The sequence below is a fragment of the Nerophis lumbriciformis genome, linkage group LG19 (assembly GCF_033978685.3).
Source record: "Nerophis lumbriciformis linkage group LG19, RoL_Nlum_v2.1, whole genome shotgun sequence".
Taxonomy (NCBI): Eukaryota; Metazoa; Chordata; class Actinopteri; order Syngnathiformes; family Syngnathidae; genus Nerophis; species Nerophis lumbriciformis.
The window spans coordinates 24,501,625-24,516,470 of NC_084566.2; the positions used below are offsets into that span (position 1 = coordinate 24,501,625).

Here is a 14,846-nt window from a genome sequence, read left to right on the forward strand (position 1 = left end):
CGCAGGTGTGATGCTGAGCACCGCAAGGGCCCAAGTTGAAATTGCTCTGTTTATTATTATTATTATTCAACTGCGTTGACAACCTTTATGAGGCCATTAAAATTGCTCGACAACTCCCCAAATTTTGCAAGCGTGTCAGGTATGGTGAAAAATGTTGTACTGTGGGGGCCTTGAAAACAAAATTTTAAAATTGGCTCTCTAGCGGCACCCTTAAAATTAGAAAAACATGGCCCCTCCTACCCGATTCATGTATCGAAACGAAAATTGCAGGAGTCATCAATGACGGTGGGACGCGCATAAAAGTCTCAAAAACCCATATCTGAAAACAAACAGGAAGTCGGCCATCTTGGTTTCCGTCGGCCGTTTTTCAGCAACAAAAAGAGTTCGTACCTTAACAAACTTCTCCTAGGGACTTTGACCAAATGAGTCGCGAGTCGCGGATAAAATGACAAATACTACACATATAGGTGATGATATATTGCGAACACTTTTAGTTGCATTTTACTTGCAGATACAAAGTCTCCAATCAGTGTCATATTAGAAAATATCCAGTAACAAACGTGTTCGCATCATTCAACTTACTGCATCTTGTGCGTAACATCATGAAATTTGGTGTCTCCAAAAAACAATTACTTGCACTCCACTTCAACTTAAAGATAGAATAAATCAATTCAGGACATTTAATAACAGTTGATAGGTTAGTGTTTTTTGTACCTACCATTGTTGTCTGAGTAATTTAACAAGATCAGGTCTTTTCTAACATTCCACACTACAAAATAATAAAGTATGTATGATTTGTGCGGATTTAATTTTGGATCAATAGTGGTATCAGCCAATAATCAAGGCTCCAATATTGGTATCCGAAAATAAAAAGTTGTATCGGGACACCCCTTCTCTGAAAAAAAAGCACAGTAGAACCGGGCACCGATTCTTGTAAAATTCTGGTTGCTATCCATTTTGTTACCACTTTAACCGTAGTAAAACTCCCGACGGTTAGTATTACCCTTTTAAATTAAAATGATTGTAAAAACGTGATTGATAACTTCAAATTAACTCACGGACTGACTGGCACTGGCTCGCTAGCTTAAATGCTAACATGAAAAAAAGAAACATTCACATTTTTCCCCATTAAGAAACGACATAGCTAAATCTGAACTTGTATAAACACGTTACTGTTTGAACAACTGAGCGATTCGATTGTGCACATTGAACCTACAAGTTGTGCTGTCATGGCACGGAATGATCGATCCGAGAAATACAAGACAGAGGGGGCTGTACGGTGTGTTCAAAGAGTGTTGAAAAGACTAGGACAACCAAAGAGTAGAACGCCCACCAGAAATAATGAATAATAATAGATTTCATTTGAATAAATCTTAAAGTACTTAAGTGCAAACCAATATTCAAAACTACAGAAGTTTAGCCATTAAAACAGATCAAATAGTAGGACTAATACTAAGACTAAAACAATAACAGTGAAGCATAATACACACAAAACATGCAAAAAATAGTGGGTTTTCTAACTGTGTGTCTATTTATGTTAGTTATTTAAAATAAATCCAAGGACTTCAGTGTGCGTACTTTTTTCAACAATATTGCGATTGTAATAAAGGTGCTAGTTTTGGCCACAATAACCGTGACATAACATTTTCATATTGTTCCCTAACATCCCTAACACTAACAATCGGCCATCACACCAGCAGCACTGTGAACGGACTCAACCAAACTGCCTCTCGGTAATGTTGCAATTTTCAATGCCTACAAAGAAATTGACTCAGAAAGTTAATAATAAAACAAGATTTAACAACTGGATACAAGGTATCATAATAATTTTTAAATGTTTCAATAAAAATTAGATTTTATTATTAGTAACAATTAATCATTATTAACGCACAAAAAGCACTGAAAATAGGTACCGCTGAGTACCGGTATTGATTTCCTTGTAACAGGGTTTGGTACCGTATTGGGTCAAATGTATAAGGTACTCAGCCCCCAACTTGTTGAAGTGTACTGATTATCCCATTTGAGACACAGCCTGTGTGTTTAGCTTGGTTTTTACTGCGGAATGTGGGGTTTTCCTCTGCCACTATTATTTCAAGTTAGCATTTGAGGGTGTCAAAGTAAGTAATACTAACCGTTTTGATGACAACATCCAGGTACTGGCAGTGCACCGCATTTTAACGTACTTCTCAGTCTGAGCACACCTACAGTACAGGCCAAAAGTTTGGACACACCTTCTCATTCAATGGGTTTCCTTTATTTTCATGACTAGTTACATTGTAGATTGTCACTGAAGGCATCAAAACAACGAATGAACACATGTGGAGTCATATACTTAACAAAAAAGGGTGAAATAACTGAAAACAGGTTTTATATTCTAGTTTCTTCAAAATAGCCACCCTTTGCTCTGATTACTGTTTTGCTCACTCTTGGCATCCTCTCGATGAGCTTCAAGAGGTAGTCGTCTGAAATGGTTTTCACTTCACAGGTGTCATAGTTTTGATGTTTTCAGTGACAATCTACCATGTAAATAGTCATGAAAATAAAGAAAATGCATTGAAGTGAGAAGGTGTGTCCAAACTTTTGGCCTGTACTGTGTGTACTCAAAAGACTAAAGCGTAAGTACACAAGTGCACTGATTAATACACATGACGTCATCTTATTTCATGCTCCTCCTTTTTGTCAGCCATGTTTCTTTAAGAGGATGCTGCAGCTGTGTCAGGTGACTAGCGCACTCTTCATCAGTAACGCCCACTCAGCCTGTAGCGCCGAGTTCATCCAGCAAAAAGCGGTGACGCTCTGCATCAACGTCACCAGGCAGCAGCCGTTCCCCGACTGCGGCGTCGCCATCATGCGCATTCCGGTCTTGGACGAGCCCAGTGAGGACCTCTACGTTCACTTTGACGCATGTGCGGACGCCATCCAGAAGGAGGCTCAACGTGGAGGATGCAGCGTGGTCTACTGCAAGAACGGACGCAGCCGCTCGGCCGCTGTCTGCATCGCATACCTGATGAAGTATCGGCGGGCAGCGCTGGCGGACGCGCTGCAGGTGACTAGTGTGGGTGGGCGTGGCTTTTTAAGCTTGACACCTGACTCTGTTCACAAATCTTTCTTCGTTTACCATCTCCAGGAAGTGAAGGCAGCCCGTCACGTGATTGATCCTAATCCCGGCTTTCTGGCTCAGCTGCAGCGATACGAAGACGAGCTGAGGAGGAGACGAGAATCCAAGTAACGTTTATTCCAAAAGCATCAATGAAGATTTCCAAGAACATGACAAAAAATAAAGCAAGCAAACAGGTGAATGATCCGTTTATTGAAGGAGTGTGCACACGTGCACATCAGGGTTCTGGAGGGTGTCCCCTTTTGTCCCAGTTTTCACGCACGGTGTTGATCCACTCATTGTAGTTGGACACTTTGGTGTAGATGCCCAGCTTGTCCTCGCGGCCACAGCCCTCACCCCACGAGACCAAGCCCACCAGGAACCAAGTGTCAGCGTGGAGCGTCACCATGGGACCGCCGCTGTCGCCCTCGCAGGCGTCGATACGCTGGCCTAGGATGCCGCCGCACAGCACATTGTCGGTAATGTTGTGCGACATGAGACCGGCGCACACGTCGCGGCTGACCAGTGGCACTCGGATGACGTTGAGTGCCGAGCTGAAGCGGACGCTGTCAATGCTATCCTTGCCCCAACCCGTCACCACAGTGGGCGTCCCGTTGCGGTGAAGCACGTTCTCGGCCAGCTGACGACTCGGCAAGCACGCTGGCAGGACGTACTCCGAGAAAGGGGCGGGGCTTTCCAGGCGCAGCAGGGCGATGTCGTTGTCCACTGTCACGCTGTCATAGTCGGGGTGCTTGAAGGCCTCGACGACTGGCAAAGTCACCTCAGTGCCCTCATTGCGGAAACGCTCGTAGTCACCTGAGAACACGCGCCACCATCATCAGAACGTGGGACCGCCCCCATCTAGGTGCCGGCCAGTCAACTCACCGAGTCGCACTCGCAGGCGCAGATTGTTGTCAAGGCAGTGCGCCGCCGTCAGGACCCAACTCTCGTCAATGAGCACGCCACCGCAATGAAAGCGTCCTTTGGCGTTCTGGACTAACACCTGAACGAGTGAAGCACAAGCGCTATTACATGCCACCACCATGGCGGCCTACAATGTAGCAAGGGGGAAGGGGGAAAACTCACCTGCCAAGGACTCTCACCCTTCTTGCCCACCTCGCCACCCACCATCCAGGGCATGAGGCCATCTACGGGCTTGGAGTAGGATGAGCGGCCTATCAGGAGCTGACCGCAAGACCTCGCCCCTGCTCGTGTGTGATTGGGAGACATTTCAGGGCTATTTCTTTCCATTTTTGAGCTAGCTGCCACCTTCTGACCTTTAGGGACGCACTTCCTGTCGTCGTCGTGCAGCGTGTAGTCAATCACGCAGCTGCACGTCCTCTTAGTGCCGTTCCCGCTCTCGGAACACTCGTGGTCACAGTCGCCATTGTTCACACTGCAGTTTGTCGCCGTTTGAACTAAGACAGTGACATCATCGTGAAGACGTGACGTGTTCGTATCCCAACCCCTTTAACTCACGGTAGTCACAGTACTTCCCCTCGTATCCGGGGTTACAGCGGCAGGCATAGTCTTTGAACATGTCCACGCATGTTCCGTGCTCACACTTGTGGGTTTCACACTGGTTCCCGTCTGGAAAACAAAACAGCATCACCTGTCTGCTGGGTCACGTTATCAGAAAAACATCCACATGGTCGTCAGGCTGGATTACCTGAGTACTTGGTCCAGAACTCCAGCTGGAGAAAGACGAGAAACAATCATTATCAATCATTTATCAAGATGACATCACGATTAACCCAGGATCCTTTTGGACCATGATGTCATCTTTTATTGGCTGTTAGCCGGTTAGCTTCTTACTGTGGCCTCTCTGGTCTTGAAGATCTCGATGGCCTCCTCAAAGTTACAGGTCTCCTCAACACACTCACGCTCCATTGAAGGAGGCTTCAGCTCCTCCAAGAAGGAGTTGGCGCGGCGGGACCGCAACAACATATGCGCCTTTGGAGGGTCTGAAAAGACTGAGTGGGGCCCAGAACAAACACCTTTGACCTCCAAAGGACTGTGACGTGGACTGATTGTTTGTTAAACCTCTGATTGCTACAGTTTGCCACATGATTGTTGTGACGTCATCAGGACCTTTGAGTGACATTACTAATAAATACAAACTCACCTGACCGACTTAGTGTAGACTCCGCCCACATGGCGACCGCGACGCACACGCAGAAGGCGAGGCGACTCATGTCAATGCCTGCAGCCAATGACATGGTTTGGAAAGATGGCGGATGAGTTAAAGGCAATAAACAGCTGCTGCGACATGTTACCTTTTTGTTTTTTAGTGGCAGAAAGAAGCTACAAGGCCTTTATTACCTTTTTCACCCCTTCAGAAAGAGACCTCGATGAAGCCCGTAGGTTGCGAGACGTACAAGACAACGAATGACTTGCTTGATGGCGTTGATGAAGATGCTTGGTTGTGTTTCCTGCGTCAATGACTAACTAGTGTTTACTGAAAGTCCACAGTCTGCAGCCCCGGACTGTCAACACAAACCACCTCCCGGCCCGGCCCTCCGGCCCCCGCCAAAACGGCCAAATGTGTCACCGGGGAAACGCAGCAGGCGGCGCTACCTTTTAAACGTGGAGACAATTGAAGACAAAGGGAACCTGTCAGCTGGTGTCACGTGACCCACCTTGTTTGGAGCAAACAGGATGTCAGGGCTGTGGAAAGCAAGGGAACTATTCATCTTTTGTGTCATTTTCTCGTTCTCCTTGGCTCGCTTTACCTTTGTGTTTGGACTCATCAATATAAAAGTTGGTTAGTGGACACCAGCAATTTAGGGTCTGGCTCGGGGTCGGCTTTTCAAACACTTCCGACCAACCACAAGTCATCATGTGCTTGCAGGAGAAAAAATGGGCAGACATGTCCCCCGAAGCACCTCAACAGCGTAAAAAAACAATCAGTTCTAGTCCATTTTTAGTGGGTACTAAAGAAGTCAACTGTTGTTGAATTAGGTCATGGGTTGTACTTGTACTTGTATAGCGCTTTTCTACCTTCAAGGTACTCAAAGCGCTTTGACACTACTTCCACATTTACCCATTCACACACACATTCACACACTGATGGAGGGAGCTGCCATGCAAGGCGCTAACCAGCACCCATCAGGAGCAAGGGTGAAGTGTCTTGTCGCATGTGAATGCCTCCCCCATAGCAGCAGGTGAGATGGAGGCCGTTGTGGGCAGGGCTTATGACTTAATCAAAGCCAGTGGCTGCTGCGCTACTTGAATTTTTATTCTTCTCAACATGCACAAGCTGTCCAAGGCAGCAGTGAGTCCAGTGATACCTTTCTTTGGCTACTTCATCATGATGCTCACTTTCCATCTGTATGTATATTTGGACTCATGTCATGTAACAAAACAAGCTGGTCCAAATATTCTAAACAGTATGAAGCAATACTATCACGCTTGGATCGCATGTTTTATGCGCGGGTCGTTCTCCCAAGATGCAGCAGGAACTCCGGAGGCAAGGTGCAGGTAAGAATATGATTTATTGTCCATAAATCACGAAAAATACAAGATATAAACAAAAGAGACGCGTGCCGATCTCACGGGGAGCAAAGGAACTAGCTAGCGCGAAAGCTTAGCATATAAACAGGAATCCAGAATTATAGAAGCAAGGAATCATCAAACGTAACGTGTTGCATGGAAGCAAATAAGAAAGCCAGACTGAGTGTGGCGGAAAGCAAGGAAGAAGTAGCTCTCTGATTAGTGCCCAGGAGCAGGTGAGCGTCCCGAACACTAATCAGAGGCAGGTGAAAACAATCTGCAATCATGACAACTAAAACACAAACCCAGGGGTGCTCAAAACAAGAACTGAGGGAGTCAAAAACTAAACAAACATGATCCGGGCAGCGGATCATGACAAATACTCTAAAGAATACTGGTTCACGCATACAAGCATACACCACATGAAATCATAACAACGGCCTATTGGCAGGAAAACATGAGCCTGTTTTCTCCTAAACATCCTTCTGATCCGGGTCACGGCACCAATGTAACGTGCCTGGTCCAGCCCCTGCCTGTGTTCTGCCCGAGGCTTGTAAGTGGCTCCTCTGAATGAAATACAATTTCATTATTGAAATTAAGAAAGATTAACTTGTGTTCCCCACCAAATTTTGCAGGGGCTGCTTGTCCTGCTTGTGGTGTGCTGTGCTCGGCCGGCCATGCTCGGCCCAAACAACACCACCCTGGAGGAGCTGGGTCCTACCTCGGACCCTACCACTTACTACTGGCTCAGCCCAATGGAAGGAGAGTGCACAAGTCTAAGTAAAGTTGAAGGGTGACTGTGGTTAAGTGGGCCACATGTGCCCTTCTAGGCACTGCATCCCCGCCATGCAATCAGTGTTCTCCGCATGCATCATTTTCTCCTAATGACTGGCCTTTTCCTTTACCACATGTCCTCTGTAACCAGCATAGTCACTTTGATCCCCTCAAAGGGGTTTTTGCGGCTGCCAACAATGGCACCCATGTCTTATCTACCCACCTGGTGGTCGCACAAGAGCCGCTTGAGGTTTGTCTTTTCGAAACTTCCGACCGGTTAGCAAAACAACTGAAGGAAGCTGCAGGCCAGTGACAGGGTGTGGCTTCAGGTGAAGTATGTCCTTGCTAATGGAATGCACACTGCAGCAGCATCTTTTCCAGCTATCTGCTGCATGCCGATCCCTGCCACACCTTGAGGACAAGCAGTCAAACCAGGTGGAGAAGCCCCACCTTTACAGATAGAGATGCACAGCCTAGCTGTCAATGTAAAAAGACTCAAATATTCGATCCAGCCATCCATTTTCTACCGCTTGTCCCTGTCGAGGTCCCGGGGGGGCTAGAGCCTATCCCAGCTGCACGCGGGTGGAAGGCAGTATTCCCCACACACTAATAAATAATGAAGTTCACATTAAAGGCTTGTCGGACATAAAGGAGTGGATGTCACAAAGCTTCCTGCAGCTCAATGACATTCTTCTGTTTGGCAACTCCACCTCGGTCAGTCAGCTCAGAAAGAATTTGGGAAGTTTGGCCACTCTTGAAAAACCCCATGTCAAAAACCTTGGGGTCATATTCGACCCAGACCTCAAGTTTGACAAGCAAGTGAAATCTGTTGTGAAATCCTGTTTTTTCCAACTATGCACCATAGCCAAGATCAAGTCTTTCCTCTCCCCCAGTGACCTACGGAGGGTCGTGTTGATGCTCATCTTTTCTAGACTAGACTATTGCAATGCCCTTTATGCTGGGGTCACCGACAAAACCATCCATAGCATGCAGCTAGTACAAAATGCAGCTGCCAGGCTGGTGACAGGCGCAAAAATGAGGGAACACATTTCTCCCATCCTCTCCTCCCTTCACTGTCTCCCAGTGAAGCGCAGAGTGAAATTTAAGATCGTCACGTATGTCTTCAAAGCGCTCAATGGTCTCGCCCCAGCTTACATTATAGATCTCCTGGACCAACCCACAAGCTCCAGGCTTGGTCGTTGCCTTAGGTCGGACAACCAGATGACACTGAAGGTCCCACGGTCAAACCTAGTGACCTAGTGACCGTGCTTTCTCAGTGATGGCACCTAGGCTATGGAATAAGCTTCCTCTGAATATTAAGTCCGCCACCACTCTGGACTCTTTTAGAGCACAGTTTAAAACTCACCTCTTTACCGCAGATTACTTTTGATTTATGTGTTCATTGTGAGTCTTAAATGTTTAGTTTAGATTCCTTTGTGTGTTTTTTTTTTTTTAATTGTTTTGTTTTTGTTTTTTTGTTTCTCCACTCGGGCTGCGCCCCGGGCTGATGTAACAGTTGGTTGGGGGGCGCATAATAAATGAAAATAACATAACATAACAAAGGCTGTATGTGTTAAAGAAGTGCTTTATTTAAATGCTTCTTTCTGTCATATCAAATACAAACTGAAGCACGGATAGTCAACCTTACTAATATGTCGATAGTCATCAAGTTTTTGCTTTGTTTGATAAAATAAATGTATAGAATCAAGTTTTATATGCGCTAGTTAGCAGTTAAAGTAGCATGGCTCCATGAAAACTTCTTACTTACAAGTACAACCTCATGTTGATCAAATTAGCTAGCGCTGTTATTTCGCTAGCCGTCGCTCACTTCTCTTTAGGCGCCATGTCGTCGCCACCTGACACATTGCCTTCCTCATCGTCATCGTCACAGATCATGCCTTTTAGGTAAGAACGCTTGAACTCCTGGAACACCATCTCTTCCTCCATTTCACTACACACACACACACACACACACACACACACACACACACACACACACACACACACACACACACACACACACACACACACAACTATTAGCACTTTTGCATTAGCTCGCTAGCATAAACGTAAACCTGTAGTATTACAATACCCAGTTATCTATTCAATAATCTGTGTCTATGTGTGTTATCTGTTTGAGTGATACAACTATCTAATCAATAACGTGGAAAATACTCACCTCTCTTTGACTGGTGATAAGAGTACGGTATAAAAAGAAGAGGACAATTAATTTGCGTTTCTGTTTTATATGAATATTTTTAATTGTAAACGTGTAACAGTTGTGTTTTCTGTGACGAGGAGCACCTTGCTCACCTGTGTCAGGTTTTGGGTGCATGAGTTTGAAGGGAAGCTCCAGTTCCACCTCACTGCAACACAAAAAACTGATGAAGCCTAGCTTTATGCTTGGTTCATGCTAGCTTCCTGTTAGTTTCGCTATCTCACAGGTTATGTGAGGCTACATACCTTGACCCCATCAAGCTGAAAACAAGAAGAAGAGCGATTGGAGTTGGAAGCAACATGGATCTCATTGCAAATGTATAAGTACTGACCCTCCAATGATGAGCTTGACCATGACTCTATAGGACACCATCATTCCCAGAACTTCCTTTAAGACGCCCGGCTTGATGCTGAAACGACATGTTGGCGTCACATGAGGACAGGCTTGGGGCCACTTTACATGTTGGCTTACACGCTGGATGACGCCAAGTTGGTGTCTTCGTGCTTGAGTTTTCCATCCAGAGCAATGCCCCGCCTCTCTCTGTTGTTGGCCAGCAGGGGGAGGAGTTTGTAGACCTTTTGGAGCGTCCCACCCGCAGGCACGGCGTCCCTAAATACAACAAAGTATAGCCTTGGCTGACATCTTGAGCATTTTGCCGGTCATTATTGTGAAACTCACCCCGATTCATCGATGGCGACACATTTGACGTAGCTGTCGTTGGAGTACAACACCACCGTGGCAACCTGATCCACTGGAGACACGTACCCATCAACTTGTAAACCATGAAGGGATTCACCGTGGAGACTAGCTCCACCAAAGGGAAAAGGGGAGGGGCTTAAGTGTACCAGAGAGGATGATGTTCTTAATGTTTTTGGTGGAGCTGTTGGTGACATTGACATGCACTTTGACGGTCTCGCCGTGGTAATAAATCTGCACACAGAGCGGCAGCAGGTCACATGTACGCACTGTAGTGTTTGTGGTCGCGAAACGCGAAGCCCACCTCTTTGTCCAGGCTGGCTCTCACATGCAGCGGCTTGTCCGACATGACAAAGTCCTGTGTGATTTCTACAGATGGCGCCGCTCCCTCGCTGTCTGGACCGTACTGGACTTTCCTGATCATCAGCTTCACGGAGCTCCTAAAGGACAAGCCCAAGATGTAGCAGACCGTAACCGTGGCGCTGTAGGAGACGCTTCGATGCATGGACTTCATGCCGCCATTACCGTTTGCGTACTTTGGCGTCCTGACTCTCGGCACTGAACGCTTTGATCTCAAACTCCACGGCACATTGCTGCAGAGAGAAGGCATGTTGAATTCTGGGATGCGGTCAAAGTGCGGGACGGTGCTGACGCTCACCTTGCCCACGTCATGTGGGGCCGGCTGGAGTGCCACCGAGCAAGGCAGGTTGTCGGGAAACTGCAATGGTACGGGCGTTATTTTTCAAGGAAAGAGAGCGTACACATTTTTTGTCAAAAGGATAGCGGCAACACCTCAAAGAAAAACGGGTAGGCGTTGTCCCCCAGCTTACGCAGCAGTTTGGCTTGAGTCCTGGTGTGGATGCCCTGCTCGCGGTCTTGCAGGGGCGGGTACACCTGGCGAGTGGACAGGTACAGCTCCCTGTAGAACGCGATGCCCATCACGTCCATGTCGTCGCGGCCGTAGCGAAAAATGCAGGACAGAGTGACGAACACTAGAGGTGGCAAGAGACACCATGTCACCGTCATGGACACCAGGAAGCGCTGAGGAACTTGTCTGACCTTTCCTCCCCTGTAGTGCCTCCGGGTCAATGAGGACGATGCCATCTAACGGTTGGGAGGACAGGTTAACATTCCCGCGTCTAGATATCGCTGACTGTCTGAGGTCATGTAATGTTCCTTGCCTACTGGGTCCACGGAGTCCACACGGTCGACAAAGTCTCGCTTCCCCATGTAGACGCCCACCTGGAGACGGGGAAAAGACTGTTTTGTCTTTCACCCGATGTTAAAGACTTTATGTGTCCTCACCGATTTGTCCTTGCAGATTTTCTTAAAAACCACATCTTTGGGGCTCATTCTGCCTCAGGTGGTGTCTGCAAGCGATGGACAGGAAGTGGCTGTTGCCGTGATGACTCAAACACACGTACAGTATTCTTTTGCGTGTGCGTGTGTGTGTGTGGCAAAAGTTCACTAGATTGTCTTTGCAACACACAATTCCAACACATTTACCAAGTTGACATCCCCAACAGAGACAAAGACGACGTGCTGAGACTCACCTAGAAGGATGACGATGACGATGTAGCAAGAGGAGTTTGGTGACGTTGGATGTGAGCGTTTGGCTCTATATGCAAAAAATCGGCTGTCCATCAATGTCTCCCTTCTTTACGACAGCCAATGGTGTGACCAGGCTGTGACCCCGCCCCCACGGTGGTTTCCCGTGAATGAGATCGCTGAGAGGATTGAAGCAGATTCCTCTTCTGTCAGCACAACAAACGCAGATTAAACCCTGTGTGTGCGTGTGTGTGTGTGTGTGTGTGTGTGTGTGTGTGTGTGTGTGTGTGTGTGTGTGTGTGTGTGTGTGTGTGTGTGTGTGTGTGTGTGTGTGTGTGTGCACTTGTCTCACCATCCTTGTGTGGACATACACTTGACAAACCACCGTTTCTTTGAGGACCTTTTGACTTGTGAGGACATTTGCCTGGTCCTCACAACTACAGAAGTAAAATATTTTTTTTTACTTTATGTGTTTTGCATTCCGAAGTGAGGTTGCAACTCTCAACTCCCATCTAGTGCTACATATATTTTTTCATCATTCTAGCTATAGTGGAAAGGGGGGCCCTCACAACCTACTAACCAAACGTGGGTCCACACAAAGTAGGCAAGACGTGTGTGTGTGTGTGTAAGTGTGTGTGTAGATGTACACACACAGAATGAAGTGTGCAGCATGAAAACAATGCTGGAAGAAAGTGTTTAGCATGTGTCAGTACACTTCAAAGAGTACACGGTGTAGTTGCCGAGTGTGTGAATGTTGAGAGTGTAGTACTGTCCCTTATCCATTACTGTCATTGTACATTTACCAATAATGACAATCAAAATATTTACATAAAAAATTGCAACCACTCGTTAGCCCCTCCCTCTTCTGCTAGGTAGCCACGGTCTGACCATTGAGGATGGTAAGTGTCTATGACTCACCACTGCATTGACTACAACTTCATAGTACTGACTGAAGGTGGGAATCTATTGTGCACCTCACGATTCAATTACGATTACGATTCAGGAGCTACGATTCGATTGAAAATCGATTATTGATACATCTTTAATTTATGTGTATTAATGCAGTTTTGTATTTCTTTTCGTTTCACTAATTACACATTTATCATGTGCAACTTTGAAATAAGAAACAGTTAAATTAATTTCCATGACATTTATTAAATGAATGGAAATGTGTACTAAACTGGAACATAAGTGCCCTATAATAAAGGAATTTTGGTGAGGTGGCTCTCTGTAGTCAGCAAAATTTTAGGACTGTCTACATTACTTTATTTACAATAAATAAAATGATTATTAATTATTGATGTTTACTAATCGATTTTATAATCGTCCATATCTGAATTGTGATCCATCCAAAAATCGATTATATCCCCCACCTCTAGTACTGACAGCATATGTACACAATGGTGTACACGTGTGTATCTTAAAACTCATTTGTATACTCTAGCCCAGTGGTCCCCAACCACCGGGCCGCGGCCCGGTACCGGTCTGTGGATCAATTGGTACTGGGCCGCACAAGAAATTAAAAAAACTTTTTTTTTTTTATTAAATCAACATAAAAAACACAAGATACACTTACAATTAGTGCACCAACCCAAAAAACCTCCCTCCCCCAGACTGGACTCTCATTATTATGTTAGATCCACTATGGACTGGACTTTCACAATATTATGCTACACCCACTCGACGTCTATTGCATCCGGTTTCCCCTCATCTGCGGTCCTCTCCAAGGTTTCTCATAGTCATTCTCATTGACATCCCACTGGGTTGTGAGTTTTTCTTTGCCCTTGTGTGGGATCTGAACCGAGGATGTCGTTGTGGCTTGTGCAGGCCTATGAGACACTTTGGATTTAGAGCTATATAAATAAACATTGATTGATTGATTGAAGGCAGAGGAGTTAGTGCGTCTGCCTCACAATACCAAGGCCCTGAGTAGTCCTGGGTTCAATCCCGGGCTCGGGATCTTTCTGTGTGGAGTTTGCATGTTCTCCCCGTGACTGCGTGGGTTCCCTCTGGGTACTCCGGCTTCCTCCCACCTCCAAAGACATGCACCTGGGGATAGGTTGATTGGCAACACTAAAATTGGCCTTAATGTGTGAATGTGAGTGTGAATGTTGTCTGTCTATCTGTGTTGGCCCTGCGATGAGGTGGCGACTTGTCCAGGGTGTAACCCGCCTTCCGCCTGATTGTAGCTGAGATAGGCTCCAGCGCCCCCCACGACCCCGAAGGGAATAAGTGGTAGAAAATGGATGGATGGATGATTGATTGAACTGAAACACAGCTTTTGTCTCATTAGTCTCTCCAGGATTTTGCTGGCTGTTTTATGTGATTGTTGTGGCCTAAAAGGCCTGAATTTGGTTTCAATGAGAATTGGAAAAAAAACTGCATTCATATTTTAAATGTTTTATACCACACAGACTTAAAACTGGATTGCAGTAAAATCACAAATCCAGCAGGCACAAGACATTAAAACAACATTGAGAACTTGTTGAATTAGGTCCTGACATTGAGCAACTCAAACGTAAGGTTGAAACAACATGCTTTTTGTGGACGTTTAATCAATGTTAGATTCTCACGATGATTTGACCATAGAAATTTGGTCATTTCCCAATCAATATTCTACCACTCAAACATAACGTTGAACCAACATGCCTTTTGACAACGTTTATTCAATGTCAGGTTGTGACGTTGATTTGACCATTGAAATTTGATCATTTCCCAATCAACAAGGTGAATCCAACGTTGGACATCAACGTTGTCTCAATTTACAAATACAACTATTTTGCAACGTTGTTTTAAAGTCAGTTTCAAAGGACATGTTTGTATAATCAACGTTGTGTCAATGTCTTGTGCCTGCTGGGTACTCAGAGCTCATTGTCAAATTACTGAACTGTTTTAATTAACTATAGCTAATAATAGTAATCATTGATTTGAATCACAGAAAGAAACACCATCATTGCCCATTGTCTGGTCCGTCGTCCACAAATTGCAGACATTCTCTGTGTTTGTTTGCCTCTCTCAAAT

At 45.7% G+C, this 14,846-nt stretch overlaps 3 protein-coding genes across 4 annotated transcripts in view; 1 reads left to right on the forward strand and 2 right to left on the reverse strand.

Annotated features, from left to right (window-relative positions):
* The window catches only part of dusp28 (dual specificity phosphatase 28), a 5,872-nt gene extending 2,577 nt beyond the window's left edge, over positions 1-3,295 (forward strand). The window contains exons 2-3 of the mRNA XM_061979166.1: positions 2,684-3,046; positions 3,128-3,295. Coding sequence (XP_061835150.1) covers positions 2,702-3,046; positions 3,128-3,229 — 447 coding nt within the window. The 5' untranslated portion in view covers positions 2,684-2,701 and the 3' untranslated portion in view covers positions 3,230-3,295. The remainder of the gene's footprint in view (positions 1-2,683; positions 3,047-3,127) is intronic.
* Positions 3,292-5,586, reverse strand: proca (protein C (inactivator of coagulation factors Va and VIIIa), a). The gene is made up of 9 exons (XM_061979165.1): positions 5,420-5,586; positions 5,223-5,300; positions 4,913-5,070; positions 4,767-4,791; positions 4,577-4,687; positions 4,375-4,515; positions 4,184-4,302; positions 3,983-4,100; positions 3,292-3,913 (listed from the first exon to the last, which is right to left on the reverse strand). The coding sequence occupies exons 2-9, from the start codon at positions 5,290-5,292 to the stop codon at positions 3,336-3,338; spliced, it is 1,320 nt and encodes a 439-aa protein (XP_061835149.1). The 5' UTR covers positions 5,293-5,300; positions 5,420-5,586; the 3' UTR covers positions 3,292-3,335.
* Positions 5,587-8,930: 3,344 nt separating this feature from the next.
* On the reverse strand, positions 8,931-11,981 carry saga (S-antigen; retina and pineal gland (arrestin) a). 2 transcript variants are annotated; one of them, XM_072915261.1, is made up of 16 exons: positions 11,831-11,981; positions 11,583-11,753; positions 11,459-11,519; positions 11,337-11,381; positions 11,070-11,269; positions 10,936-10,995; positions 10,803-10,870; positions 10,582-10,717; positions 10,427-10,511; positions 10,260-10,332; positions 10,053-10,190; positions 9,913-9,990; positions 9,827-9,841; positions 9,677-9,729; positions 9,543-9,552; positions 8,931-9,314 (listed from the first exon to the last, which is right to left on the reverse strand). In XM_072915261.1, the coding sequence occupies exons 2-16, from the start codon at positions 11,628-11,630 to the stop codon at positions 9,188-9,190; spliced, it is 1,197 nt and encodes a 398-aa protein (XP_072771362.1). In that variant the 5' UTR covers positions 11,631-11,753; positions 11,831-11,981; the 3' UTR covers positions 8,931-9,187. The 2 variants fall into 2 exon arrangements, with proteins under 2 accessions (XP_072771362.1, XP_072771361.1); XM_072915260.1 differs by lacking the exon at positions 8,931-9,314 and having other exon boundaries at positions 9,524-9,552; positions 11,583-11,647; positions 11,831-11,912.
* Between the last annotated feature and the right edge of the window lie 2,865 nt (positions 11,982-14,846).

Excerpts from the sequence above, each read along its gene's own strand:
- proca (XM_061979165.1), bottom strand. The coding sequence starts at position 5,292 with ATGAGTCGCCTCGCCTTCTGCGTGTGCGTCGCGGTCGCCATGTGGGCG. Across the intron at positions 4,303-4,374 it reads CAGGAAGTGCGTCCCTAAAG|GGGCGAGGTCTTGCGGTCAG; the intron begins GTCAGAAGGTGG and ends ACACACGAGCAG. Across the intron at positions 3,914-3,982 it reads GCGCCTGCGAGTGCGACTCG|GTGACTACGAGCGTTTCCGC; the intron begins GTGAGTTGACTG and ends GCGTGTTCTCAG.
- saga (XM_072915261.1), bottom strand. The coding sequence starts at position 11,630 with ATGAGCCCCAAAGATGTGGTTTTTAAGAAAATCTGCAAGGACAAATCG. Across the intron at positions 10,996-11,069 it reads CCTACCCGTTTTTCTTTGAG|TTTCCCGACAACCTGCCTTG; the intron begins GTGTTGCCGCTA and ends GTACCATTGCAG. Across the intron at positions 10,512-10,581 it reads GAGCCAGCCTGGACAAAGAG|ATTTATTACCACGGCGAGAC; the intron begins GTGGGCTTCGCG and ends CTCTGTGTGCAG.